A 26,228-nucleotide genomic window follows, 5' to 3' on the forward strand; every position below is an offset into this window, starting at 1 on the left:
AAGTATGTATATGTACATCACAACTTTTCACATACATATATATGTTCCCATTTACTGAAGAAAACAATAACATTGCTTTGATCTAATGTCATGTGTGAAAATGTATGTAAATATTTCCACTGATGACCTCTTCATACACACATATATATAAATAACATAATGGTATTATTTATTTTGTTATGAAATTTTCCTTTGAATTAAATATTGTTAAAGTATTTTATTAAAGGACATATTTACATAGAATGTATTTATATATTTGTTAACAACTCTTTAATAAAATACGTATTAAAAGTCTAGTACATATTTGAATTTATAGAAAAATGTTTCAAAAATCTGTCGAAAATTTACAACCTAATTTAAAAAATATTAAACTGTAAGATACATGTACATTACATAAAAAAAATCGTAAGCAAAAATTAAATTATTATGTTACGATTTAAATTAGGAGCTAGTAACATATTAAAATTGATTACGCAACCGAATATCAGTCTGAAATACACTCCCGTTTCAAGTTCTATGAAGTAGAATAAATTATACATTTCTATTAAATCTTCATTCTCTACTTTAAATATATTATAATCAAATAATAAATAAGAATAAAAAGACCACGTTTCCAATCTTATGTCTGTACATATTTTTTAATAATTCTTAATATAATTACATACTAAGAATACAGAATAAGGATGCATAAGTTTCATAATACTTGTCATTATGTTTCTTATTCACACATTCATCATATTATCACAAATACAAATTTATGTATACAAAATAAAATAGTTTAAAAGGATTTGGAGAAAGAAAGAGTATTAGAATACTTAGAATCGGATAAAAATATCTTACAGTATTGAATGCATTGTTATTACTGCATTAACTAAGTTTTGTTTTATTAATAGTAAGATGCTTCTGTAACTGTATGAATCTTTACGTACGTATTACAGAATCAATGGATTTATTATTATGTAACAATATAAGAAACGTAACTCATACAACTTAATACTTATGCTTATGTCTATGTTTACGCGGAGATGGAGACGGTGGACTATTAGCTCTGTGTTTCGAAGCACGTGGAGGAGGTGGCGGCGATAAGGATGGTGATCTAGCTCTTCTTTTTCTGTCGTTTCGTTCGTTACCAGGAGATCTACGGGATGCTCTGGATGAAAAGGAAGGCGAGGGTGTCCGTCGAATGCGTGGTGGTGATGGTGTAACTGGCACCCGTTTTTTATACGGTGAACGCGATCTACGTTTCCCTCGTGGCGATCTACTACGAGACCTAACAATAAATTTATATTAGATTCATTACGTTTTTTTTTTTAGAAATTAAATGTGACGAAGTCACATTATTTGAGAAAAAAAAATAACATTTTAAACATTTTCTTTTCAATCAATAAATTAAAGACATATTTTTACCTGTATCTGTTACTTTTAGATGATGGACTTGACGATCGTCGCCGATCTCTATAATGATTTGGAGATTCTGGAGTTGTACTTCGTTTCTTTTCTCTTCGTCTGTCGTCATCCCGTTCTTCACTCTTTGCGTCTTTCATTTCTCTTTCGCTCTAAAACAAACATCCTTTATTAGATAATATAAATATATAAAAAAAAAAAACTGAGAAAATAATGGTAATTATAATTTTCACCTTTCTTATAAGCTTTTTTCTATAATGTTCTACTTGTCCTTGAATTGTCATACCAGATTTCAATGTTCTCCTACCACTTTCTAATTCGTCTTGGTATTGCATTATTTTAACTTCAATTTCTCGCAGTCTGGTTCTTCTTTCTTCGTTATAATCTCTGCCACTATAAATTTGTATCGTTTTAATTAATTGAATCTCATCGTAAAATCGAAATTCAAAAATTTTCAAATCGTTTCTCGTATGTTACCTAGAGTCCATACTAGTGTCCTGAGAATTAGAGTCATCATTTTGACCCAATTCCTCCCATTTGCTGGTTGTCATAGCTTGTGCTTCTACCTAATATCGATCAATTGCATTAATACCAAAAGAAGTATAATTATAAAATAGTAGTTTTGATAGTGTTCCTCTACCTGATCGGGGTCTACAGTTTCCCATCGAGATGGTACGAAACCGGCAGGAATCGATGGTTTCTTATCATCGTCCTTATTTCGAATGTTTAAAGAGTCTTCTTCGTCCATAGGAACACCGTCGATATCTTCATCCACTGAAAATATAATAACGTAAAATATTAATGTACTGTAAAATAATAATTATAAACATATAAATCATAACAAAAATCATTACGAATTAATACTTATAAATATATCGAAAATATTCTTACTAGGAACACCATCAATATCATCATAATTAGAAGTCGTCTGTGGAGTTAGACCATGTTTCATAGCACCCTTAAGGAGAGCAGCACCGTCTAATGGAACCCCATCCAAATCTTCTGCACAATCACCATCCACATCGGATAAAGGTGCTCCGTCAATATCTTCATCATTTTCTGGTTCGGGTTCATCCATCTAAAAACATACAGTTATTCTTGTTCTCTTTTTTTATCGATTTTGATAAGAAACATCATCATATAAAAAGATTTAATTTACCAAAACAAGACCTAGAAAAGTGTTCTGTAATTTAACAAGAAAATCTCGTGAATAAACTGCCCAATCTTCCCATGCTCTAAACATTCTCATTACACGAACTTTAAATCCTTCTGCTTTTAATCTACTATCAAACTGTTTATAGGCTTGATGAACTTCACTAAATATATCCAATAATCGGGTTTCAAACCTATATTATAAGCAAGTTTCATAGTATTAAATTTCTGAACTACATTCATATATATAAATGGTATTAAAATACCTACATAATTAATCAAATCATATTGTAAAAGTGATCCTATATTTTTAATTAATATAACTTACGCTTTTCGATAAATAGTAGCATTATTTACTTTAACGCCACAGTTATGTAATATATCTGATATAAGATACAATCTCGCAATTTTCTTATTTACAGGAGTTTGTAATATTGATAGTGATTCTGAAATACAATCGCAGATCTCTTCTGCCGCTTCTGCATGTTCTATACAAAATACCATTGCTTCTGCAACTTTTATTCTTTCAGGTGATATGTTTCGCAATAAATCTTCTAATCGATCACGTTGACTATAAATATGAAATGTTGTATCAATCAAGTATTAATATTGTTACAATGGAAGGGATAACATAATATGTAATAATGTAATCGATTCTTCCTTAACATCATATTTATAATTACCTGTTCGACAAACTACCTCTTCTAGGCTCTTGTCTCTCTTCCATTTCAATTAATTCATCAGGCATTCCTTGTGTCCATGGATTGATTGGCGGTGGTCTCCACACACTTCCTCCTTTAAACATTCTAAAATCTTCTGTTCGCCATTCTTTCTGTCCATCTCCTTGTAGTATGGAGTACAATTTCCATCGGTAATAAGTATGTGCAGGAGAATAATTTTCGAATAAAAATCTGAAAACACATAAAAGCTATCATATAGTTTGAAATTTTACGAGTATTATTTGATGTACTTCATTACATTTAAATAAAATTATACGAACCTAAACATTGGGTTATTTAGTTCTCGATTCATAATCATCGCTTCAAACATTGGACCTTCACGAATTACAAATTCTACCATTCTATGTATTAACATAACTAGATTCCTATAGTACAGAATTTTGTTAAAAATTGGTCATAAATTTGGTAAATGTTTATTATCTTTACAGATGATTATCTATATTCTGAAGTATAAAGTTTCAAATTATTGAAATCAAAATATACCTTTCTGTCGGAATAACCACTTTGACAACCGCATTCTGCAAAACCTGTGACAATTTCCATTACATTCCCATTATAGCATAGCAATAACAGTTGAGTAGATGTTCCAATTCAAATTAAGCCATCCCGTGTACGTTACCCGCCAATTTAATATAAATTAAATTGTTTACAAATGTTTAGATTACGATCAATATTTAAATATTAGTGAAAGACAATCGTATAAAGTGATTGTTTCTTACTTTTACTCTTATGTTTTATTTAATAACGATTACGTGTATCAAACCAGAAGTAATTATGAAAGTAGTGTTTATTCTTGTAGTACCCAATTTATTTCCTTGAGAAACGAGTTTCATAACATTCTTCATTTTACTTTAAAAGTTGAGTTTCTTTCAGTGAGATCAAAACACGAATAATGACAAGTACATAATATTCGCTGGAGTTATTAATAAACAATTAAAATTATTCGAATTCACTTTTATTGTTAATTCTTTTAAATGTGAAATACTATGATAAGGCAGTGGTCTTTAAATATATTAATTAAAAGCATTAAAAACATTAATTTCAAAATAAAATGATTGACGAAACATTTATTATGATAAAGCTTTTTACACTGAAATAAAAACATTATTTTATTAAAAGGAAATAACTTTACCTTTTCAAAGTTTTCCTTTTCTTGAGGATCTGTTGTTTGAAGGTTGCGAATACGAGGTACCTGACATCACATTTGGAAACGATAATATTACTTATATGTGAAAATACTTGTTTACAGCAAATAAATTAGCAGTTGTTATAATGAAAAATGAAATAAAAGATCAAATAAGTAAGTAAACAGGACTGGACAAGTATAAGTAAGGAAACCACATAATTAAAACTGATATTGTAAAATAATATTGTAATGTATTGTAAATCAAATTCATTTCATTACTATGAAGCTTAAAATAAAGACCTACGAGCCGTACGTTCGCCAAAAGAATTTAAACACACTGTGCCTTCTTTTGGCGACCGCACGATATATTGGATAAGTTGCGAGAAACAAAACTTAAATATCTTTTTTGGCTTTAAAGATATAAATTGCACTTTCAGATTTTTTTTCTGTTCCGTTTCTCGCGACTCATCCTACATATATGTTTCATTTTTATATACCTTATGCCTGTCCCGACGATGAGGTTGAGCGTTGAATGGAAGACCAGATGGAGGTGGTGGTTGAGTGATCTCCATTAAAGCAGGTGGAATATAAATAGGGTAAGGTGGAATTGGTACACTCTTACCCCAACCTAACTTCATTTCATACTGCATTATATCACGACCTACGGTACAATAAAAAGAAAATAAAGCAAATAAGCAACTTATTCGTTAACCATCGAATTTTACGCTAAGAAGAACGAAAACTTTAGATTCAAAACATGATCTTACCATTAAGATTTTTTAAAGCGCGTTCTCCATCTTTACGGCTCATGAAGGCAACAAATCCACAGTTTCTTTGTCTAGCTTTTTCTTCATCACTACGCGGCCACATAATCTTAATACTAGCCAGTGGTCCATACTTCCCAAATATTTCCATTAGCTGCTGCTCTGTAATCTATTATACATAAGAGTAATATAAATTATTTTACTCAGCGTTTCTTCTAAATAATCGTTCTAAATATTATATCCAATACAACAATTATTAATAAGGTAAAGAGGTATACCTTTGGATTTAAATTGCCCAAATACAAGTTTGTGGTGTTAGGATCTCCGTTATCAAATGATCCATCTGTAACAGACAAGTTTCTTTAGTTTGTTATATATGTGTAATATTAAGAGAAGAAACATCGGGAAGGAATTAAAGGGTACTGTTTACCCTCATAAATCAGGGCTAGGAGTCGTGGATCATCAATAAGGTTATGCAAGTTGGCCTTTCGAGGATCAGGATATGAGGATATACCTATCAGAAGTTTTAACAAGTTCAAATTGTTAATTTTAAGAAATAAATAGTTACATTAAAATTATTTATCCAAACATTAATCTATTTATTAATCTGCTAAAGAGAACGTAGAAGAATCATAAAGTCATAAAAGTTGAAATAATTGTATATTTAAAACTTTAATGAAAGAGAAACATGTGACAAGATGAATCAAAACCATTTCTATAGTGGGTTATTTGGCAACATATGAATCACGTGGGAAGTACCATACTGTTAAGAAGCATTTAAAGGATATAAAAATTTTAAATCATTCTTGAATAAACAATCAATTACCTTCAACACATTTTAATGCTGCCATCATTGGATCCTCAGACTGAGCAGAAATGACAGTTTTCACCACCCCTTTATATTTATGTCTTTCTTCCCGTTCCTCTTGAATCATTTTTAATTCTTCTTTAAACAATTCAAGATTGCTTTTTTTCTTTTCGCCTTCTTTCTTCTTTTTTCCCAATCTGTCCAATTTTCGTTCATTAGATCCAAGTAATCTTGCATATTCTTGTGCTTGTTCAGCTGAGGATCGACTATCAACAAGTTCTGATAGTTTTGACTGAGGTTTATATAGCTTCCCTTTTTCTCTTGTATCTTCCTCTGTTAAAGAGGCATTAATATAATGAGTCAAGGATACTTGAACTTTTACTTTTAATTATGCAAAAATACTGTAAACACAATAAACTTACGTCGTTTACCAGCATCATAGGTACCTGCTTTTACCCAGACTTTGCTCGTTGTTTTACTAGGTGTTTCTTGAAATGTTGCTACGAATTCTTCAAATGCCTACACATACGAGTCAAATATAACACCAACATTTAATACTTTAAATACCGTATCAAAGACATTACATACTTGAGCTGCAGCTTGTTCTTGTTCTTTCTTACGTTGTTCTTCTAATTCTTTTTTACTTAATGGTCTTTTACCCATTGTGCCAATAGAAAATGCTTTTAGCTTCTGTTCAGCAATTTGCTAAACATTTAAAGTAGTTTATCATTTAAAACATTTTTCATCCACGAATACCGTAATATAATATTATAGTAATTGATGCAATTATACCTTCATAATAGCTTTGTCTGCCATCTGTAGATATATTAACCTAAAATAGTAAAGAGTGGTGTGTGAATAAAATTTGGTCGAATAATAATGACTCAGCTGTAATCTTAGACGCAGCAATGGAATTTATTTTCGAAAGTGAATATCGAAAGATCGCAAGATATTATGCCGTGTAATAAATATACAGATACTTTACTTTGTTTGCAAGAATTGAAAATCGTAAAAAACACAGTATTAATCATTTATTCATGCGGTAGCCCTTTAACGACGTCTTCAAGAATTTGTGTAATCGGACATTATTATAAAACGCATGTTTCAATACTTCATAAAATATTTGTGTTCTAACACATTTCACATTAAAGAACCAAATGATTACAAATAATGTAGGTACACCGCTGAACATATTACATATGTATGCAGTAGTCCACCCCACTTTTGCCACCCAAAAAACGATACGAAAATCAACATTCCCATCTGTGACATGAAGTTCTATGTATGATGCGGACCAGAGTTACCAAAGACAAAATTTGACTTTGGTATTTTTTAATATTTTAAATATTGACACGCGGCTCTGATATTTTACATACGTACGGCATTGCGTCTTCTTTAAGTTAGTATTTTCCATCTGTTTATCGGAACCGCTGTAGTAAAGCAAAACACAAGGCATCGTGTACGAAGAATTGTAATTGAAAAATGCGGCAATATTTGAAATGTAACACGATAGCAAATGATGTTTAAGGAATCTAAAAAATGTTAAGGACCGAATGATATTAGGAAAATCATTGTTATCGTGTCGCATATGTAACAATATGCTTATACATATTTAAGAATTCTTTCTGATCCGTACGAGTACATATATCGTGTAGTTCCGACACTCTATATCTTACCGTCCTAGCGTAGAATTTTTGTACACATGCGTATTGGACGCACGGATTTCTATATGCACAAAATATGTACAATATGTACGTATTCTCAGATGGCGTGCAAATCTATTCGGTATAGAATTTTCCTATCTGCTTATATCTGATAATCGAAGTACATACTTTCAAAGAGCCCTCTATGAATGAAAACGACAGAATATTAAATATGGCTGATGTTTTGTTTGTGTGTATTGACAATGTCGTGTTGCTTTGTTTAGTTAATTTCCCGGTGTAATAATACGTATTGCTCGTGGAAAATTCGAAAAAAAATGAACGCCACGAGTCTATACGTATCGACGTGTCGGTTAGTTTTACAAGCAGATGCTGATGATCCAAATTCATGGACAGATCTATATAGGCTAGTTCCTTATTTGCGACAAAGCCTTAGTTGTACTGTGTGTTCAAATTTATTAATTGAACCCCATACGCCGACCGAAACTAATTGTCAACATCATGTGTGCCGCGGGTGTAGAGGTGGACGTAAAAAACTTAAACCTTCGTGTGGTTGGTGCAAGGACTATGACAAATACGTCGAAAATGTCCAATTACGAATATTGTTACAGTGTTATAAAAAACTGTGCGAATACTTGACAAACACGAACATTTATCGAAGTTTAATACTTTCAGTGTCTTCCAATAAAACAGGCAATAGTGCATCTGCTATTGGTGTTACCAGTCTTATGGAACTTATACAAGAAGGTTCTGGCTTCAAAGATGAATTTAAAAGTACTGCTGGTTTGTCAAAATCTGCATATAGTATTTTACCATGTGTTTACACAAGTACAACTTCGACCCAGACTCAAGGAAACACTATACAAAGTTCTGAAACAATATCACAAAGTATATCTGGTATAGTATATTGCTTTTTTAGAATTTTATTCGTATAAAATGTAATATGTAAATAAGAAGTTACACAAACATTTATAATACTTGAAAACATAGACGTAAAAATAAAGGAATGAATCTTTCTTATGATTATTTTTCTTATTTATTACCATTTAATGAAATTTTATTTTATGTTATTAAAATATGATATATGTTTGTAATCGTATATATATATATATATATATTTATTTAAGAGATTACGTTAAGATCTAAAGTATAAACAGAACAATAGACACATTATTTGTAACAATTTTAAGAACAAATTATGATTTTTAAAATGTACGAGTTGTTTATTTATTTATAGCATTAAGAACTAGTTAAGCGATCGAGATTTAATAAATACAAAAATCTAGTTCGTGCGCGTATTCCTTCTAACTTTCTATAAGTTGGCTTTGGATGTATCATTTTTAAATAATGTGTTAGCAAGGATTAATATAATCTCTAATAAATCAAAGTAAATTTGAATTATCTATTAATAAATAAAGATTAACACATTAAATGTAATCGGGTATCTTTTAAAAAATATTAATCCAAATTTTCTCAAACATGCTTATAGACATTACTTTATCATAACTAAAGACAATCTCTCCTACGATGTATGGTCCATAGAAGTATGTTAGAGGTCTCTGAAATTGATATATCTCTGAAATAAATGTTCGGAGAATAGTTGAATTTTAAATATCAGTTAAGGATCAATCCAAGGACAAAACATGTACAGTATTTTTTTAAATATCTCAAAGTTTTTCATGAGAAACAAGTATTAAGAAAAATATTTTATATAGCTGTAAATAAGGTTCCTCGATGAGTTATATCTCACTTTATTTACAACTTTGTTATTTTTCTAAATTAATTAAGAATTTAATTCTTTTCTTATGGATAATGTACTCAACGTCCTTAAAGAATTATAGCTTTTTTCTCTTTCCTTGTTTACTTTCTTTCGCATAAAAGCAGTTAATATCTAAGAGAAATATATATTTTTCATATATATATATGTGTGTTAATAATTATTATCCTAAATAAATAAAATTGTACAACAAATTTAGCTAAGTAATGGCATGTTATTATATACAATTCGTTTATATATTGCATAGAATCACCTGCTATTCGTACTGTATCAAACGGATCTTCGATATACTCTGTGATGTATGCTGGGTCTGGTAACAAAATAACAATAAAACGGAAAGCAGCTGCTACGGAGGATACAGAAGTAGGACAACAGGATATGGATGGAAATCAACACAGCTCTGTAGGAGGGGTAAAATGTATTCCATCTTCCCACCTTAAATATGGGACCCCTTCTCAGAAAAAATCTTCAAAGGGCAGCAAAGTAATTTCAATAGATATTCGATTAATCTTATGCCTTACAAGATATTTACATTGCACTATAACTTTTATCTAAATGCTAAATTATGTGCGTCCTCATTAATTACTTGTAAGGTAGAATCATACCTCTAGATTCATATAACGATTAACAACCTTCAGTAATTTTATATTCAATTAATACTTAACACTTCTCATTACTAACATTAGATGTAAATGAATTTTACATATACATTTTAATAGGTCCCATACTAAGATTAATGCAGATGAGAGATCATATACCACTATCATTACATAATACAATATGTAGTATGTACTTATCGGATATTACCTACATCTGTATTAGTCTACACTTCTTAATTTTATTTCAACATTTTGTAATAATTAACAGTAATAGAACTGGTTTCATTTTGAGCAGTCGTCTGGTTTTAAGAAACCAAGGTCGAGTTCTGCTCGAAGTAAGAGAAAAGGGTGTAGATGCGGCAATGCTACAGCAATACCTGGAAAACTAACTTGTTGTGGTCAACGATGTCCCTGTTATGTCGAAAGCAAGCCTTGTGTGGAGTGTAGATGCAGAGGTTGTCGAAATCCTCACACAGCAGATGGTTTAAAGGTAATATTCGAAATTTTCAATAATTAGTATGAGTGAATTTAAAAAATTCCTGAATGAATTAATCGTTTCACATTGCAGATTCGGCCACATATACCTGAGTTACACAATTTACAGTTACAACTATCAGCTCCTTTGGACTGCGATACATTAAATTCAGATCCATTAGGATCAGTACCACAATGCCTTTCAACTTCTCCAACAACAATTCAAGTATTAAATGTTTATTCAACTCCGAGATTAGATATCGATAATGTACCACAAAATCTACCTGCCGCCTTGTTAGTAGGAGAAGATGCTATGATTAGTACTGAAAGTGAAGCTGAAGACAGTGATATACAAATTGATGTGTGACAATTCAAATGACATTGTCAAATGTCATGTTTAATATAAGGTGGGTTGTACAACATATATTTGTACAATGTTATACAACAATTATACTAAAACTCGGTTTCTATAATTTCAGAATAATCTATCAACTATTGAGATAAAAAGTTATGGTTTTTAATCTATAATTATATTACAAGATAATAAATATATTTTTATCACTCATAAATTATCTATATTATGCCATTTTAAAAAGTTTAGAAAGCTAAGTTTGTGTAAGTATAAATAAATTTATTTCCAGTGTAAAAGTAAAATATTTTATTCCATTTTTTATTTGTAACTTAGTAATTTTCTACTATATTTTATATTTTGGTACTCTTCTTTATTCTAATCAATAGTTTCAATGTTTTATTGGACTTGTATATACGTCTATTATTCTTTCCTTGTTTTTTAATACCTGCATAGAGAAGTATGCTTGTAGTGTTGCAAAAAATACCTCTATGTGAAAATACATGTTGTGCCATACACTACATCTTGTAACTATGTATTTAAAATATTTAGGATCAAAAACAAAAAATTTTAACTGTCTATGAAGAATATTTAATATGAAAAATTTCAAATTGGCAAGAAAGTGATAGGCAAATGTTTTTTTAATTATTTGCTTCCTAGTTCACCACAGATAGATTCTTTAATTAATCGCAGTTGTATAAACATCATACAAGGAGCGAAATAAAAACTGATTTTTCTAAAGTATTTTCTAAAATTTTAATCCTATCATTGAAGAGATGTTTTTTGTTTGCTAAATAATATTATGTAATGTTTTTACTTCTATGACTCATATTATAATAACAGGAGTAGAACAATTGTTAACTTGATTCCATCTTTTCTTTCCAGTTTCGTTTGCCTTATAAAATTTGTATCTTATTAAGAAAGATCGTTCTTAGTTATTCTTTTCCTAATTAAGGAGTTTATTTGTAGTGAACGAATACATTTTTCACGTTGATTAGTATGTTTATTATATGTGAACTATTTAATTTACATTTTGCAACACGTGGGTATTTAGATGGATTTTTATTTTCTACTATTGTTGATTACTAATATTTTTAATTGAAAATATAAATAACCAATTATATATATATAAATATATATATAGACTTCACCAGTGAATGATTTCAAATTTAACAACGAATTTTTGATTCAATAAGAAAGTGTAGAATAATGTAAACCAGTGTGAAATATTATACATATTTAGAATCATTATATAGTTTAACTTTCAATGATGTGATAAATATTTTTAATTTTACGTATAGTTATGTATAATTTTCTGTTACTAATACTTATGTCAATTTAAACATAAGTATTTGTGCGTTTGTAAAATTGTAAACGTACTTTGTAGATGCGGGATTTAGTATTTCCTTTTTTAAATACTACTTGCATTTAAACACGCACTACATGAGATTATTGGTGGAGTCCAATTTCAAATACGTTTATAAATAACTGAAAGGAAACACAATCGAATAACGCAGAACATGTGAAATGTATCAGTAATATATGGAATATCTAATTGATCAATTAAAATTTACTAAAATAAATTGAAGTCCGTGGTTTGTAGAACGAATGACTGTAAATTTGATTTAAAATTTAAAATAGATATTAGACTTATTATTTACTTAGTGTTTATACAAACATAATATAGAATCTACTTTTATTGGAATGTAAATAAAAATTACCTCTAGATTCTAAATTCTGTTTTCTAGAATTAAAAATGTTGAAAATGTACATTTCTTAAATTTATATTTCTACTTATAGAAAATTATAGAACGGTACCTATTTAAGCAACTATAATTAATGATTTAGTTATTCTCATATTAGTACAAAATGATAAATATTAAGGATATGTATATAATATAATAGAAGTATGCTATAAACTTTAATATAACAGAATATTTTCTCATCATATATGCTGTTTATTGTGAACTGTTTGCATTTTTAAAGAAATGGATAGAGATATTTCAAGTGTTGTAAAATAAATTCAAAAGATCAAAATCATACGAATGTATTTCATTTTAATACATAAATTAAAAAGAAGCTTATGTATCTATAAAATAAATGAAATAAGATATTGTAATAAAGCTTGCTCAACATAAGATGATATTAACAAAAATTGCTTGTATTTTTATAACGTAGAATTGTAGGATAAGTGTATACATACAACGGTCAATATCAAAGAACAATTGGTTTCCAAAATTACCTTAAATAAAAGTTATATTTATTTTTGTTAATTCTATCTTATGTATACACTGCTTTAATCGATCATTTTTGAATATACAAACAATACATTGTCAATTTTTGAAAATTGTTTATAATGATGTATAAATGCTTTACCTATACTTCTTAATCAAGTATCATAATCCTACAAAGTATGTTCCGCATATTTAAAAAAAACAGGAGTTTTCTTTTGAATTAACATTGACTACGTAAAAATGCAACGAACAATAAGAATACTTTTGCATCGTGTTAATATAGTTAGCATGCAAACACGTTGTATGACACCGCTTGAAAGTTTTTGAAGCCGTCCGTTGAACTTATCGCTAATAACTTATTTATCTCGTTCGCCTTAATTTCCATTCTTATTATAACGAGGGTACATGAAGGGACACGGTTAAGAATTAAAGAAGTGTATTTATACCGGTTTAAAAAGAAAATCTGATTTTTCCCCACAATATTTAATTACATAATTGGAAAATTTTAGACCTCAATAATAATTAGGGGTGCATGAGAATCCGAAGATGTTAGGAGCCCAGTGGTGGGAAAAGGTCGGAACGGGATTTCCCAAAAAGTCGGGATTTCCGAGAAAGTCACGGGATTCTTAAGAGAGGGGGAGAAACAATTGTTCACTCCAGATACATACCGCTGCATTTGACATTCACACACTCATATCATAAACATTATCGGAAATCCCGAAAGCTTTAGGAGGCCCGTCCCAACCCGATTCAATTTTTTGCGGGTTCTTACACACACTAATAATAATAATAATAATAATATATAAAAACATAAAAGTGGGCTAACATTATCTTGAAATATATTTACAATATTGACTTGTACCCTTAAAAAAATGTATATAGTTGTGTAGTATATAAATAATGTGTACAAGAAATGTGCAAATAAAATATATAGGATGTACCCTCTATAATTAAACATCGTTTTTTAGACATTTCTGATGATTTATAGCGAAATATTTTGAATCAAATATAATCTATCTTCGGAACATTACATATTTAGTTTTTCATTCCAAATTGTTTTTCTTTTTTATTAAAGTATGCCGCGTAAAACGGTATTATTTCCAATGTTGAATTTGTTCAATGAGCGTAGTCTTATATTGCATCTACATGAAATTTGTTTGTTTTCAATTCGTGAAAATCTGAAATTTTAAATTCAAGTTTTGCTGTCTCTAGTGAAGTTGCTGAGGATCAATTTGTTAGAAATTCGAAATGTGCTTTGTGATTTTAATACACGATCGGAATAGAGAGTCCTCCTGCAATAACAGACGTAAAGAGAACTTTGTACAGCCATATCGGTAATAAATTTTTGAAGGAAATTATGGGCGAACAAAATTTTATTGAGTTTTATGATATAACTTCGGACCTTGTTGAAATGGAATTTACAAAGTTAGATGTCGTATCAGGCTGTATTTTACTTCACTCTTCTAACAAAGCCGCTTCGAAACTTTCGTAATATCGAATACGATTCGTCTTCACCAGATAATCTCATAGATTTCCGATGGGATCAGTGGTTTGATTGTGGCGGCGTCTTCAAGTACAAGGTACGTATGTTATATTTATACTGACCGAAAGAATAAACGCGCATGCAACACATATGCGCATACATGTGCTGAATGTATACCAACGAGGAATCGAACATACAGTTACAACATGGCGCGTGCAACAAGAACAGCTGTTATTGTTTACAGACGAACATTTTCCACCGAGCATTCAAGTCGAGTCTGTTGAAATAGTTTTCGAGCGACAAGCATCTCGTGTGCATCAGTTCCCTTGTAAAAGGTTAGAAATAAAGTGAGCCGTGTTTCGCATAAAATAGGAAAGCAGAAATTGCCACGATGACGAATGAGTTTGAACGGTAAAATAGTCCGTCTGTAGAGTGGTGGCAGTGGCAGCGGCGTTGAAACAGTGGTGGAAATTGGTGGAAATGATACTGTAGGTGTAGGTATTTAAGGGAAAGACGGTCCAAAGAAATTCTTAATGGAAGAATTAACTAGATTCGTGGATGCGTTACCGATGACGATCATCGAGCAACTACAAATTCGCCTTTTCTGGAGTATTTTCCACGAGGAGCGAGAAAATTAAAATACGTCTGTCAAAGCAAGAGAATCGAACGGAGAAGTAAGTTGCCCTAAAAAAATCTGAGCAACGCTTATTTCTCGTACAATTTCCTTGATTGGTGTACATAAGAATGCAAACAAAGCGTTCGAAGATGTGAGAGATCGTATTCATGAACGTTCATATATAATCTCAACGTAAATGTATACATGTCGAATATTCTGCTTCTGAAGTTTTTAAAGAGTCGTAACAAGTTCTACTTCTATGACGTTACTCATCGATCATTTAATTGTATTTTCGAAGTACTGGACTATTTTCTACAACTAAAAGATGACCAAATATCGTTCAGTATCGCAACGAGTCTCCAGTGATAATCATCGTATCTACTACTTTTACGAGGTTAGAATTGATCGACGTAATTACATTTTTCTTATTTTCATTTCTATCTGTTGCTTACGTTTCATGTATTAGAGTCCAATTCGAATGTTATATTCATTACATTATGAGGTTTGTCATTAAGTTTATTATTATATATTGTAAGGATTGTATGTAATAAGGATGTGAATGCTTAGAAATTATTCGTAATAGTTTTTTTAATTTGTGATATAATTGTTTGTTCAAAAAGATATCTTCATGGAGAGATTATTTATGTCAATTATTAATTTGAAGTGAAAACATTGAAAGTTTCTTGTGACATATATTTGATTTCTTGTCTTTTTTTTTCAAGATTTCTACCAAAAACCTATCATGTTAACGTAATGTTTATATGTTGTTCTATAGGAATCACCATGAATGCCAGAACTCAATTGTTTGAATTAAGCATGGAGGGCAGACAAGTGGACGAAGCTGTAGCAAGTATCTTTCACAGCGTTCTGTTTCATCGGAGTCTTGGAAAATTTAAGTACAAACAAGAAGGCAGCTATTCAGTCGGCACAGTAGGATATCAAGATGTCGACTGCGACTTTATTGATTTTACTTATGTTTGCTGTTCCTCCGTACATCTGGATCAAACTTTGAAGCGTGAAATATCAGGGTTTTCGGAAGCTTTACGTTCGACCGATAGTCCAGGCTCTGGTCAGATATCCCTGGAATTCTTTCAAAAGAAGAAAAACCGTTGGCCATTTCAACCAGAATGTATACCGTGGGAAGTGTGGACTGTGCGTTTGGAACTTATAAAATTAGCAACAGAGCACGAAAGGCAAATATACAGGGAGAAAGTTGGGGATCTGTTAACAGATAAAATTCTTTATATAACAGAAGTAATGAACCGACACGATTATCTTCCTAAAATGCCGAATCAAGCTGAATTGGATCTGATCTTTGACACATCATATCCAGATATACAGCCTTATTTGTTTAAATTATCCTTCACAACTTCTAGTCCGTCGAGTACAACAATGGGTAATACAGTGAAAAAATTGATCAAAGAGACATTATCTATTTAGTTTTAACAGCTTGCGAAAACTCATTAGCGCAATGCGTCTAAAACACAAATCATAATACTTAAAGTAAAGAAGATTAACAGTCAGTTTTTAATTAACTGAAGAATTTTACTTTCGTCTCGCCGAATCAAATCGATTTGTTTTAAGTTTCTAACTAAAATTAGTTCGTATTCGTTTCTCTGACTCTGCCACGATTATTAGTTCAAGTAAGATTATTAGTTCATCTAATTAGAAATTAGATAATAGGAAATTAGAAGCACGGAGAATCACGTAGCTCTCGTGCACGTTTTCAGAACGCCATTTTCGGCTTGAATCCGTGTCAGTTCTGTAATGATAATACGCGTCGAAGAGAGAACAACAGAATAATACTTGAACTAATTCGCGATTGCTTTGATTGGAAAAGTTGGTCAAATTTCCACAGTAGCAAAAGAGCGAATTGTGCGTTCGACAATTACGTTTTTTTTTTAGATACCTTTTGCTCCGCATAGGCAGTCCGTTAAGTCAGCTTTTACTATTCGATTAAATAGTAAATGTTCGTATATTACTTTAGAAATTCATATTTTTTTCGTATTTTGTATCGGTATAACTAGTGAAAGAATTCAATAGAAATTTAGTGTTTCTATGTTGTTAGTGTAATGTAATCTCAAAAAAGTAGTTGTCCTTCTTACTTCTCGGAAAAGTTTCGTTTTAACGGTAGAAAAGTGTTTTATAAAACTATACATGGCAACGTATGTCGTACGTTTCAAAAATAAAGGTTTGACCAGCAATCAATTTTACTTCAGCGAACGAAATCTTATTTCTTGTACATGTCCGAACGATGAATACGTTACATCAGAAATTGTTGGTCCTTGAAAATGAAACTAGAATCTGCATATATGTAAGAGAGACATTGCGTTTTATCGGGATTGTGACATATCGGTCGGAAGAAAAATTTTAAATGAGAATGTTATTCACTATGTAGATAGGTGTGTAATTAAATGGCTGTTATAGATGACGGAACAGTCGATAATTACAAATTTGGAACACGCGTATCGTTTGCGATTACCAAATATAAATGGAGAAAAGAAAAGAAGAACATTTTCCATCGTTAAATTATAACACAGCGTTTCTTATCGAACTTGATTAATGAATATTATAATATTTCGCGTGTTAAAGAAAACGGAGTAAGCAATCAATGACAAACGACAAATGGTGTCTGGTTTGGTATGTTACAATGTGATATGGTATGATACGGTATGGTTTGGTATGATTTGAATACGGTATGGTATGCGTTGAGAGAAATTTAAAATCGTGGCATTCAAAGCATTACGAATTACTCGCACGAAGACATTCGTAGTAGTTTATACGGAGTATTCGAAAGTTTCATGCCTTCGTATCAAATTTTTACAATAGGAAAGAGAACAGTTAGACTATAGCGAATAAACTGTATAATAACTTGTATCGAGTGAAAGTGGCGACATTGTTTGTTCATTAATTCGAAGCATACCCTTAGACACTTTGCAAATCACGTAGCGAATGAAAGTAAGAGTTTAAAAGAACGAGAAAACGAGAAAAATAGAACTCGAAGGGAAAAAAGATTTGTTTCAACGGCAAGAGTTTTTGAACAAGTTCGACACGTATATGAGATAGCGTTTGTAAATATATAGAGAAAGAAACATTTGAAAATTTCGAGCATCACGAAAGAAACTTCTACTTCGAGACCTGCTTTTTCCTTTTTCATACGACTAGAATAATTGTCGAAATTCTAAACGAAAACTTGTTTTCGTTTGTGTGTTGCGTTTCTTAGAACGTTCTCTCAGCAATCTGTCTAATTGTTAGTTCGTATGCCTCCAAAAAATTTCGTCGTAACGTTCGCTTCGAATCGGAACCACGCGAACATTTGTAAACGTGCTGGTTTCATCGGGCGAAGCGATTCTCGCAATCAATCGATCCCCGAATCTGCACGCAATCGTGCCCCGCGTCTAATACGTGACCGTGCGCAATTACAAAACACGAGGATAGCACAATTTCGCGTAGACGCGGAGCGTTTCTGTGCGCATCGCCGTCGTTATAATGGGAGTGCGACGCGACGTAGATCGTGTGTATCGGATGTACGCGTACACCGGGAGTGGGATAATGATGAAACGCGAGACGCGGATCGAATTCAAAGAAACAGACGCGTCTTTCTGCACGAGTTTGATATTTTTATACGGGCATCGATTTTCCGAATGTTGCTGTGCGTAGCCGATATACATACCCATGCGCGTCGAGCGTCGCCTCGATTGTGTTCCAATATTTTTGGCGTATCGTTGCGTGTAAACTGTATACTGTGCGCTGTGTATCATTGAAATTCTACGAACGCGCTCCAATTAATTGGCGATCCGGAAGTAACGAGACGCTTCCGTTGACGCGCGGTTTCACGAATTTGTTAAACAGCTCGTACTCGTGCACGCGTCCCACGAGATATATCGGGAATGTACGCGCGTAAATATTTATTCGTCCACGTCGGCGCAAAATGCTACAAGTGCATAGAATGGAATTGGATTTATAGAATAAGGGAAGCGAAAATACGTGCTCGCGGGAAAAAAGTGTAATAGACTGTGGAGGGGTACCGACAAGGGCGGACGGGGGGGTGTGCTTCGTGCGGGGAAGGAACGTGAACGGGCTGGACGTACACAGGTGCAATGAACAATTTACGAAGAACCGATAGTAGGATAAATGAATACGGTACACGGCAAGATGAACGTGTATGTATTTTCTGTTCCGATTCAAACTAACTGTACATATGTTCAAATACGCATACATAATGGCTGGTACACGAATAAGAAAAGAAAATAATAGTCGATAAATGGACACGCGTAGGTGACAAGGTATTATGTATACATCTAGATAGAGTAGCGACGGAACTGTTGCTTAGCTGTACAATAAGGTAATGGAAATGCTTTACACTCGATGATTTATCATGAGAACCAGAAAGATAAACGATTTAATAAATTACTGTATTTTACAAGTCTGATTTCTTCCTGAACAGAGGAGAGAGAGAGAGGAAGGGGGGGGGGGGGGGGGAGACGTGTGCGAAAGAACACCGCTACGGGCTATATAATACATAAGATGACCGAAGAGAGTACATGATTTCGAAAAGCGAGCTGCCAGGTACAGGGAAGCCAAGCGAAAAGTATCCTAGACAGATGGTGTAATGCGAACGCCTGCGCGAAGGAGCGGCGGCTCGACCGGTTCACTTCGCCAGCGATTTTCCATTCTCAGTCGTCGATGGAAAAGCCCGGCGGCGGATGCGTTTCGTTTCGCCTAATGGTCAATATCGTGCCCGCCTTTGCTTTTCGTTTCACGATTTTCTCACTCGCCCGTCTTCTTTCTTTTTTCACGCCGGTCGAAGTCGAAGGAAAAAGAAGCGTCGAGGAAACGCCGAGTGATAGAGATTTTTTTCGTGATCGCGGTTCGGTTCGATGTTCGTTTCTCTGAAACGTGTTTGCGGCGAACGATCGCAACGATCGCGATCCCTCGAGGCAACGTGTACGAACGTCCCTCGTTTGTCATCCGCGTAAATTGAGAGACGCGGCGACCGATAATTGGGCAACAGGTGGCTAGAAATCGGGCATAGTGATATCGTGCGGTGAGACGCGCGTGTATTTTTTTTTTTTCAATCGGAACGAGGCGCGCGCGGTTCCGTGGATGGGCTTGTTTTCGCCCGCTTGATCTGGAGTTGACCGGCGTGACTCTCCCGATGGAAAAAAGAGCCAGTAGACGAGGTAGTGGCCCGCAGATTGGTGCTATTTTCGGAGACTGTTTTCAACTGGTTAGCCTCAAGATACGGCAGATTTTCCTATTTTTAAGATAGCTCGTCCAATTCGGTGGAACCGGATCGACGGAAGCGAGTAGAGTTCCTAGGAAAAAAAGGGGTAATATCGGTGGGATGCGGCGAGTCGCCGTCGCGTGCGGTTGCCGCGTGTCTCTTCGCGCGTTTCTTCTCGCGTTCGTAGTTTGCCGCTGATCCAGGTATGCGGAGGGTGGTGGTCGTTTCGAAAAAGTTTCGCGACTAAGAGAAACGAGAAGGGAATAAGAAGCGTGCGGAGAGCCTGGAAGAGGGTGAGGATGAACGCGATGGCGAGCGAACACGAGGCGAACTGGACCGGTAACTCTAGTCATCCGAGCGTCGAGGACTTCGTGATCACGAACACTGTGGTGCAGGTTGTCTTCTCTATATTCTACGGGAGCATCTTCGTCCTAGGGGTTTTCGGCAACGTGCTGGTGTGCTACGTGGTGATACGGAATCGTCAGATGCAGACCGTGACGAACCTGTTCATCACGAATCTGGCGGTGAGCGACGTGCTGCTCTGCATGCTCGCGGTGCCGTTCACGCCGCTCTACACGTTCCTCGGCGGCTGGATATTCGGCAGGACCCTCTGCCACCTGGTCCCGTACGCCCAAGGCGTCAGCGTGTACACCAGCACGCTCACGCTGACCAGCATCGCGATCGACAGATTCATGGTGATCATACATCCGTTCCATCCCCGCATGAAGATCGAGGTCTGCCTGGCCGTGATATTCGGCATCTGGGTGGTAGCTCTGCTGGTCACCCTGCCGTACGGTATCTATATGCACCTGGAGGAGCCGAACGCCTTCTGCGAGGAGCACTGGCCGAGCGAGCGGTTCCGGAAGATCTTCAGCTCCGTCACCTCGATGCTGCAGTTCGCCGTGCCATTCTTCGTGATCGCTTTCTGCTACACCCGCGTCTCGTTCAAGCTGAAGGATCGGGCCAAGTCGAAGCCCGGCACCAAGTCCGACAAAAGGGAGGAGGCCGACAGGGAGAGGAAGAAGCGGACGAACCGGATGCTGATCGCTATGGTCACGATATTCGGTATATCGTGGCTGCCGTTGAACATCATCAACGTCGTCGACGATTTTTATTCGCCGGCGAACGGCTGGACCTACTACAGGCTCTGCTTCTTCATGACCCACTGTCTCGCCATGAGCAGCACCTGCTACAACCCGTTCCTTTACGCTTGGCTCAACGATAACTTTCGCAAAGAGTTCAAGCAAGTACGAACTTATCGTCGAACCACCGGCTGCACCCTCTCTCTCTCTCTCTCTCTCTCTCTCTCTCTCTCTCTCTCTCTCTCTCTCTCCCTCTCTCTCTCGACTTCGACACAATTTTTCCACTCGTTTCCAGCGTCGACGTTTTTTTCGATTCCTCCTCCCTTTTATGTCTTTTTACCGTTTCCGACGTCTTGCTCAGGGAAAACCGATGCCCGACGTATCGTAAATCGTGAGGGGGATCGAACGAACAGGCATGCTATAACGCTCTCTACAACCAAAACCACGCATGCACGCGGCGTACGCACACAGTTTCCGAACAATTTCTTTATCGCGAAATTCGCGTCGTTCCGCCGCGTCTCAAGGACGCGGGATCTTTCAGGGACTGTTTCTCTTGTTCCGAAACTTTACCCGTTAAAATAATTCTTGGAAAGGAGCCTCGAGCCGTAACGTAGCGACTCTGTCGAAGTCAAAGTACGTGTAATTTTCTCTCTCTCTCTCTCTCTCTCTCTCTCTCTTCTTCTATTTACGTTGCCGATACTCTGGCCATAATTGCAAACAATTAAAAAGAGACAGACGAAGGTACACGCAATTGACAAGATTAAAATTGCAAAATTGCATTTTCCGACGCTCGTATTGTCGGACTATGATACATCGTTGGCCTCGCTTCCTTGCGAAAATCGCCGCGACGTATTATCGCTTATCCACGATTCTTTCGAGATAAAGATATTAACCGACTCGCGTTTTGTTGAAACCTAGCGGAGTTGCGTCAGTATTGGTTCGATAGTTGCTTTTTTTGTTCGCTCGGAGCTAATGGGGTAAAGACGGAGGAGGAACTGTGTCACCCGGGGAAAGGATCCCGCGCCGCCCCCGTGTAGACGCGGCATTGGAATTCCGAGGGCGAGCGGAACGCGGCGGCTCGTCTTTCATCCTTTCTTTTTTGCATTATTTTCAAGGTACTACCGTTTTTCTCGAGAACCGTGATCGAGCACCAGGCCCCGAAAAGCGTCGACGGATTCGGCAACGACAAGCCGTGCAACGGCAACAACACCCTCCAGGAATCGTTGCTGCCGAGCCAGACCCAGAACCGTGTACTGAATCAGGAGGGTTGCGAGCTGATCGTTTTCGAGGCGACCGTGACCAACGCGTCCGTAGAACTGGCCGACGAAACTCTGTGACGCCACGCTGACTCTAGGCGATACCGTATTGCGGTAAGCGAACATTATTTTCCTCGACGACCTTTTCGTTGCTCGGGGGCCAGTTTCCGCGAACGGAACGTCGTCGTCGCAGCTGCCTGTTTCCGCGTCCACGAATTACGCGGCGAATCGCCGTGCGAAAAGCGAACGTGTGCTTCGCTAAATAAGCAATTAGCTTTTTTGCTTCGTGGAAAGGGAGCAACGGAAAAGCGGCACTCGCGACGAGCAGTTGTGGCCCCCGCGTGCAACACGCGTCTCTCTATCTCTCTCTCTCTCTCTCTCACCCGATCCTCCCCTTCAATTTGTTATTCCACGCCCTCCATTTACTTCCATTTGCATCCGCGCTCCTACTACCGTTTCCGTTTCATACATTTTCTGTCGCGTGCACACGGCCCGCTGGCTTCCTAGCAACAAATTCACCGGGGGGAATAATGAAAAACCGGGATGCGCCTACGGTCCAGTTTTTCCCCCTGAAAGCCCCGTTCTTATCGATTCGAGTAAACTATAAGGGTATCCCTTCTCGAAACCGATTACGTTATCTGTTAGCCTGTCAGTCGACGGGGTTTCGATGAAAGGTATTGGCAACACAGAGATTGCGTCGCCGCCAACAAATTGCGGATCCACTTTAGTTTCGAGCGTGGCATGTCGTCGAGCTAATAAATCTTTTCCGGCGAATATTTCGTAAAGTGGTGGCCGGTCTATGAACGAACTTCTCCGGCGATGAATAAACACGGTGGAACGGCGCGTTGAAAAACGTGTTTCCACGGTTATCGAGATCACGGGGCAAATAAAAATGCCATCGCGCGCGTTTAATTCGATCCGAACTTTCCGTTTCTCTCGCCGACCCCCACGATTCTTGCCCCCCCAAAATTCCCCCCCCCCCCCCCCCCCCCTGTTCGATTAACTCTAAATACACATTTAATATACGCATTCATGTTTTAACAACGCCGTCCTAGTATCTTCGAAAAAAGGTAGATCGAGAAATATCGAAGAATCGTTTTCAAGAGATTTAAACGGTTTAACGAATCGTTGCAAATAGTCGTAACTACATAGCGGATTTGATACGCGTTTATGGTAAAAATTGGTAGCTAAAAATATCAATTAGCGAAACCATACGAGGCAATCGGAATCATTAAAAGGAACGATTTGTTCGTAATCTCGTTTCTATTTCCCGCGATCGCCTTGGGGAAATTTGTTATTTTGCATAAATATATATTCGCGGTCTAGTCGTAACTATTTTCTGGCCGGTTATCCACGTATATATGTATTTCCGTGTGTGTATACCGGACCCGAACAGACGCTGAAACGAACGGACGAGGATCCAGGAACAAGTTAGTTTTAGCATATCCCACTGTGTTTATATTTGTTTGAACAACAAGAATTACGGTATCCGACACGTATGACGCCAATAGGACCGTTCAATTTATACGAGACACATCGTTTAGGCAGCGCTCCGCTAAGCAAATAGAAGAACAATCGTTCTCGGGACAAAGGATCAAGATGAAATCTAATTATTATTGAAACGCAGACATAGAACCACCGGACACGACCGTTCTCTCCCGTGCAGCATTCCTCTCCTTCATCCGATTCATCGCTGTGTACACGCGGCGCGCGCGCGGAACAGATTCCTGTGTCTCTACATTATACTACATATTGTTCATGTTGCCGAGCTACTTTCACCGACACGCTCTCCCCGTCCATTATCATGCACTATCGTGCCGCTATCCCGCTATCGTTCTTTATCGTCGTTCGTACTTCACCTTTGTGCATTTTGTATCGGCGATCCTGCCGCAGAACTGCTGGCCCACCTTTCAGCGGTTTCGGCGTTGTTTCAACCTATATGCGAAACACCGACGAATCCCGCGTTCGGTATTCGCGACTTTAGAGATCGATGAATCGCGAATGCAACGTTTTACTCGTTTCGCGAATTTCTGTTTCCTTGGAGGGTGAGAAGAATTCCACGTAAACGGAAAAAAACGACCTTATCCTGCGCCGGAAATATATCCGTTTCTTTTTATACCAGCGTCACTTGACCGAGCATGGTACGCACACGAGTTGATGGTATGTTTTTCGTATTTCTGCTCTGTTACAGAAACGACTATGTTTGTCGGAGAGAAGCAAGGCCTTCGTGTTAACGGCGCTTTCATTGGGGAACGTTGCAATCAACTGGTCAGAAATAATCGAATAATGTAACCCGCTGCGACCCGGGCGGGCACGGTTCATCAGCGATCTTAACGATGGACGGGCGATCGATCCCGTGCCGGTGATAAGTTCTTTCTTCTTGTCGTTGCCTCGAACGAGAAAACGGAATTTCTCCGAGTTCGGCGAGAGGAACGCGGACACGAAAAATCACAGGAAGGAAAGAAAAAAAGAAATCGATGCGGCGCCGGTGTAACGTGTAACAGCAGTCGCGCAGGAGGATCCTCGAGAGGGCGACCGCTTCTCCCCTTCTGGCCGGCTCCGATTTCAATTCTACAAGTACTGCTCATTATCCTGGCAAACGATTGCGGTAATCCGAGTCCGCCTCGCGAAGAACGAGGAGGCGCTTGCCGGGAGACAAATGGGTTGAAGGGGGATAGAATGGGGATATGCCGGGCGTAGCGGAGGAAGCAAAAATAAACCATAATTAGTTCAGTTCACAAGAGGGAGTCGTAAGAATTACTGATTTAGAAGCTCTCTCTCTCTCTCTCTCTCTCTCTCTCCTTTCCTCGGTCGCGTTCCCACCGTCAAAGTGAAAAATGGTCGAGTCTAAAAACATTTCTGTAGTTTTATTAACATTTTTTACACGTTTTAATAGTTACACCGCGGACCCGTGTGGTTCGCGTTTCTTTTATACAAAGGTAAATACAATATGTAAACAGCAATGAATCGGCCCTGGAGTTAATCGTGTGCGACGCACTCTCCTCGAAATATTTTCATTTGGCAAACAATAACTTTTTTTTTTCTTTTTTTTTCCCCTCGCGTTCATCTCCGTACGCGCCCGGGCGTGTATATAAACGCGCGCGGAAGCGCGTGTGACCGCATTTGTATACTTTCCTTTCTACCCCATACCACGTGCGATTATCATCGTTTATTACGCAACCGAAACATGTAGTGTCCGATATAATAAACGTCCATTGGTATTTCGTTTATTTACGCGTGTTACGTACACTAGTGTTTGAAGAATTTTAATCGATTTTGCTGAAACTTGAGTTCGAGTCGATTGTGCCGTGTACGCGTGCATTCTGCCGTCTTAACGATTACATTCGCAAAACATAATGAATGCACAAGAAACCGCGACAATTTCCACCTGACTACCTCGAAGAGTCTATTCTCTTTGCTGTTTTCGCCTAGCCTCGTATAATCCAGATACGAGCGACAAGTTAATGCCAAAGGTA

General features: G+C 36.2%; 4 protein-coding genes across 11 annotated transcripts; 3 read left to right on the forward strand and 1 right to left on the reverse strand.

Moving 5' to 3' along the window:
* Nucleotides 1–700: 700 nt before the first annotated feature.
* Nucleotides 701–7,469, reverse strand: LOC144471211 (U2 snRNP-associated SURP motif-containing protein). Of its 3 annotated transcripts, none has more exons than XM_078183050.1 (20): nt 7,375–7,469; nt 6,787–6,826; nt 6,583–6,699; nt 6,417–6,513; nt 6,013–6,327; nt 5,465–5,529; nt 5,190–5,355; nt 4,920–5,083; nt 4,429–4,488; nt 3,780–3,823; nt 3,557–3,661; nt 3,240–3,467; nt 2,885–3,127; nt 2,564–2,750; nt 2,296–2,482; nt 2,045–2,178; nt 1,882–1,970; nt 1,638–1,797; nt 1,408–1,556; nt 701–1,270 (listed from the first exon to the last, which is right to left on the reverse strand). In XM_078183050.1, the coding sequence occupies exons 1-20, from the start codon at nt 7,377–7,379 to the stop codon at nt 991–993; spliced, it is 2,835 nt and encodes a 944-aa protein (XP_078039176.1). In that variant the 5' UTR covers nt 7,380–7,469; the 3' UTR covers nt 701–990. The 3 variants fall into 3 exon arrangements, with proteins under 3 accessions (XP_078039176.1, XP_078039177.1, XP_078039178.1); XM_078183051.1 differs by lacking the exon at nt 7,375–7,469 and adding an exon at nt 6,980–7,234; XM_078183052.1 differs by lacking the exon at nt 4,429–4,488.
* Nucleotides 7,470–7,856: 387 nt separating this feature from the next.
* Msl-2 (male-specific lethal 2) lies at nt 7,857–13,127 on the forward strand. 4 transcript variants are annotated; one of them, XR_013494235.1, is made up of 6 exons: nt 7,857–8,552; nt 9,680–9,915; nt 10,327–10,521; nt 10,600–10,731; nt 10,805–10,912; nt 10,985–13,127. XR_013494235.1 is itself a non-coding variant. In XM_078183101.1 (5 exons), exons 1-4 carry the CDS (start codon nt 7,973–7,975, stop codon nt 10,870–10,872), a joined length of 1,284 nt encoding a protein of 427 aa, XP_078039227.1. In that variant the 5' UTR covers nt 7,857–7,972; the 3' UTR covers nt 10,873–10,912; nt 10,985–13,127. The 4 variants fall into 4 exon arrangements, 2 of the variants coding, with proteins under 2 accessions (XP_078039227.1, XP_078039228.1); XR_013494234.1 differs by having other exon boundaries at nt 10,808–10,912; XM_078183101.1 differs by having other exon boundaries at nt 10,600–10,912.
* Nucleotides 13,128–14,753: 1,626 nt separating this feature from the next.
* Nucleotides 14,754–19,605, forward strand: Atg101 (autophagy-related protein 101). Of its 2 annotated transcripts, none has more exons than XM_078183124.1 (2): nt 14,754–15,245; nt 15,963–19,605. In XM_078183124.1, exon 2 carries the CDS (start codon nt 15,971–15,973, stop codon nt 16,625–16,627), a length of 657 nt encoding a protein of 218 aa, XP_078039250.1. In that variant the 5' UTR covers nt 14,754–15,245; nt 15,963–15,970; the 3' UTR covers nt 16,628–19,605. The 2 variants fall into 2 exon arrangements, with proteins under 2 accessions (XP_078039250.1, XP_078039249.1); XM_078183123.1 differs by having other exon boundaries at nt 14,755–15,581.
* Nucleotides 19,606–19,683: 78 nt separating this feature from the next.
* LOC144471234 (prolactin-releasing peptide receptor) lies at nt 19,684–25,618 on the forward strand. 2 transcript variants are annotated; one of them, XM_078183105.1, is made up of 3 exons: nt 19,684–21,661; nt 22,612–22,866; nt 24,944–25,618. In XM_078183105.1, the coding sequence occupies exons 1-2, from the start codon at nt 20,714–20,716 to the stop codon at nt 22,831–22,833; spliced, it is 1,170 nt and encodes a 389-aa protein (XP_078039231.1). In that variant the 5' UTR covers nt 19,684–20,713; the 3' UTR covers nt 22,834–22,866; nt 24,944–25,618. The 2 variants fall into 2 exon arrangements, with proteins under 2 accessions (XP_078039231.1, XP_078039232.1); XM_078183106.1 differs by having other exon boundaries at nt 19,684–21,479.
* The last annotated feature ends 610 nt before the right edge of the window (nt 25,619–26,228 follow it).

The sequence above is a fragment of the Augochlora pura genome, chromosome 6, assembly GCF_028453695.1.
Source record: "Augochlora pura isolate Apur16 chromosome 6, APUR_v2.2.1, whole genome shotgun sequence".
Lineage (NCBI taxonomy): Eukaryota > Metazoa > Arthropoda > Insecta > Hymenoptera > Halictidae > Augochlora > Augochlora pura.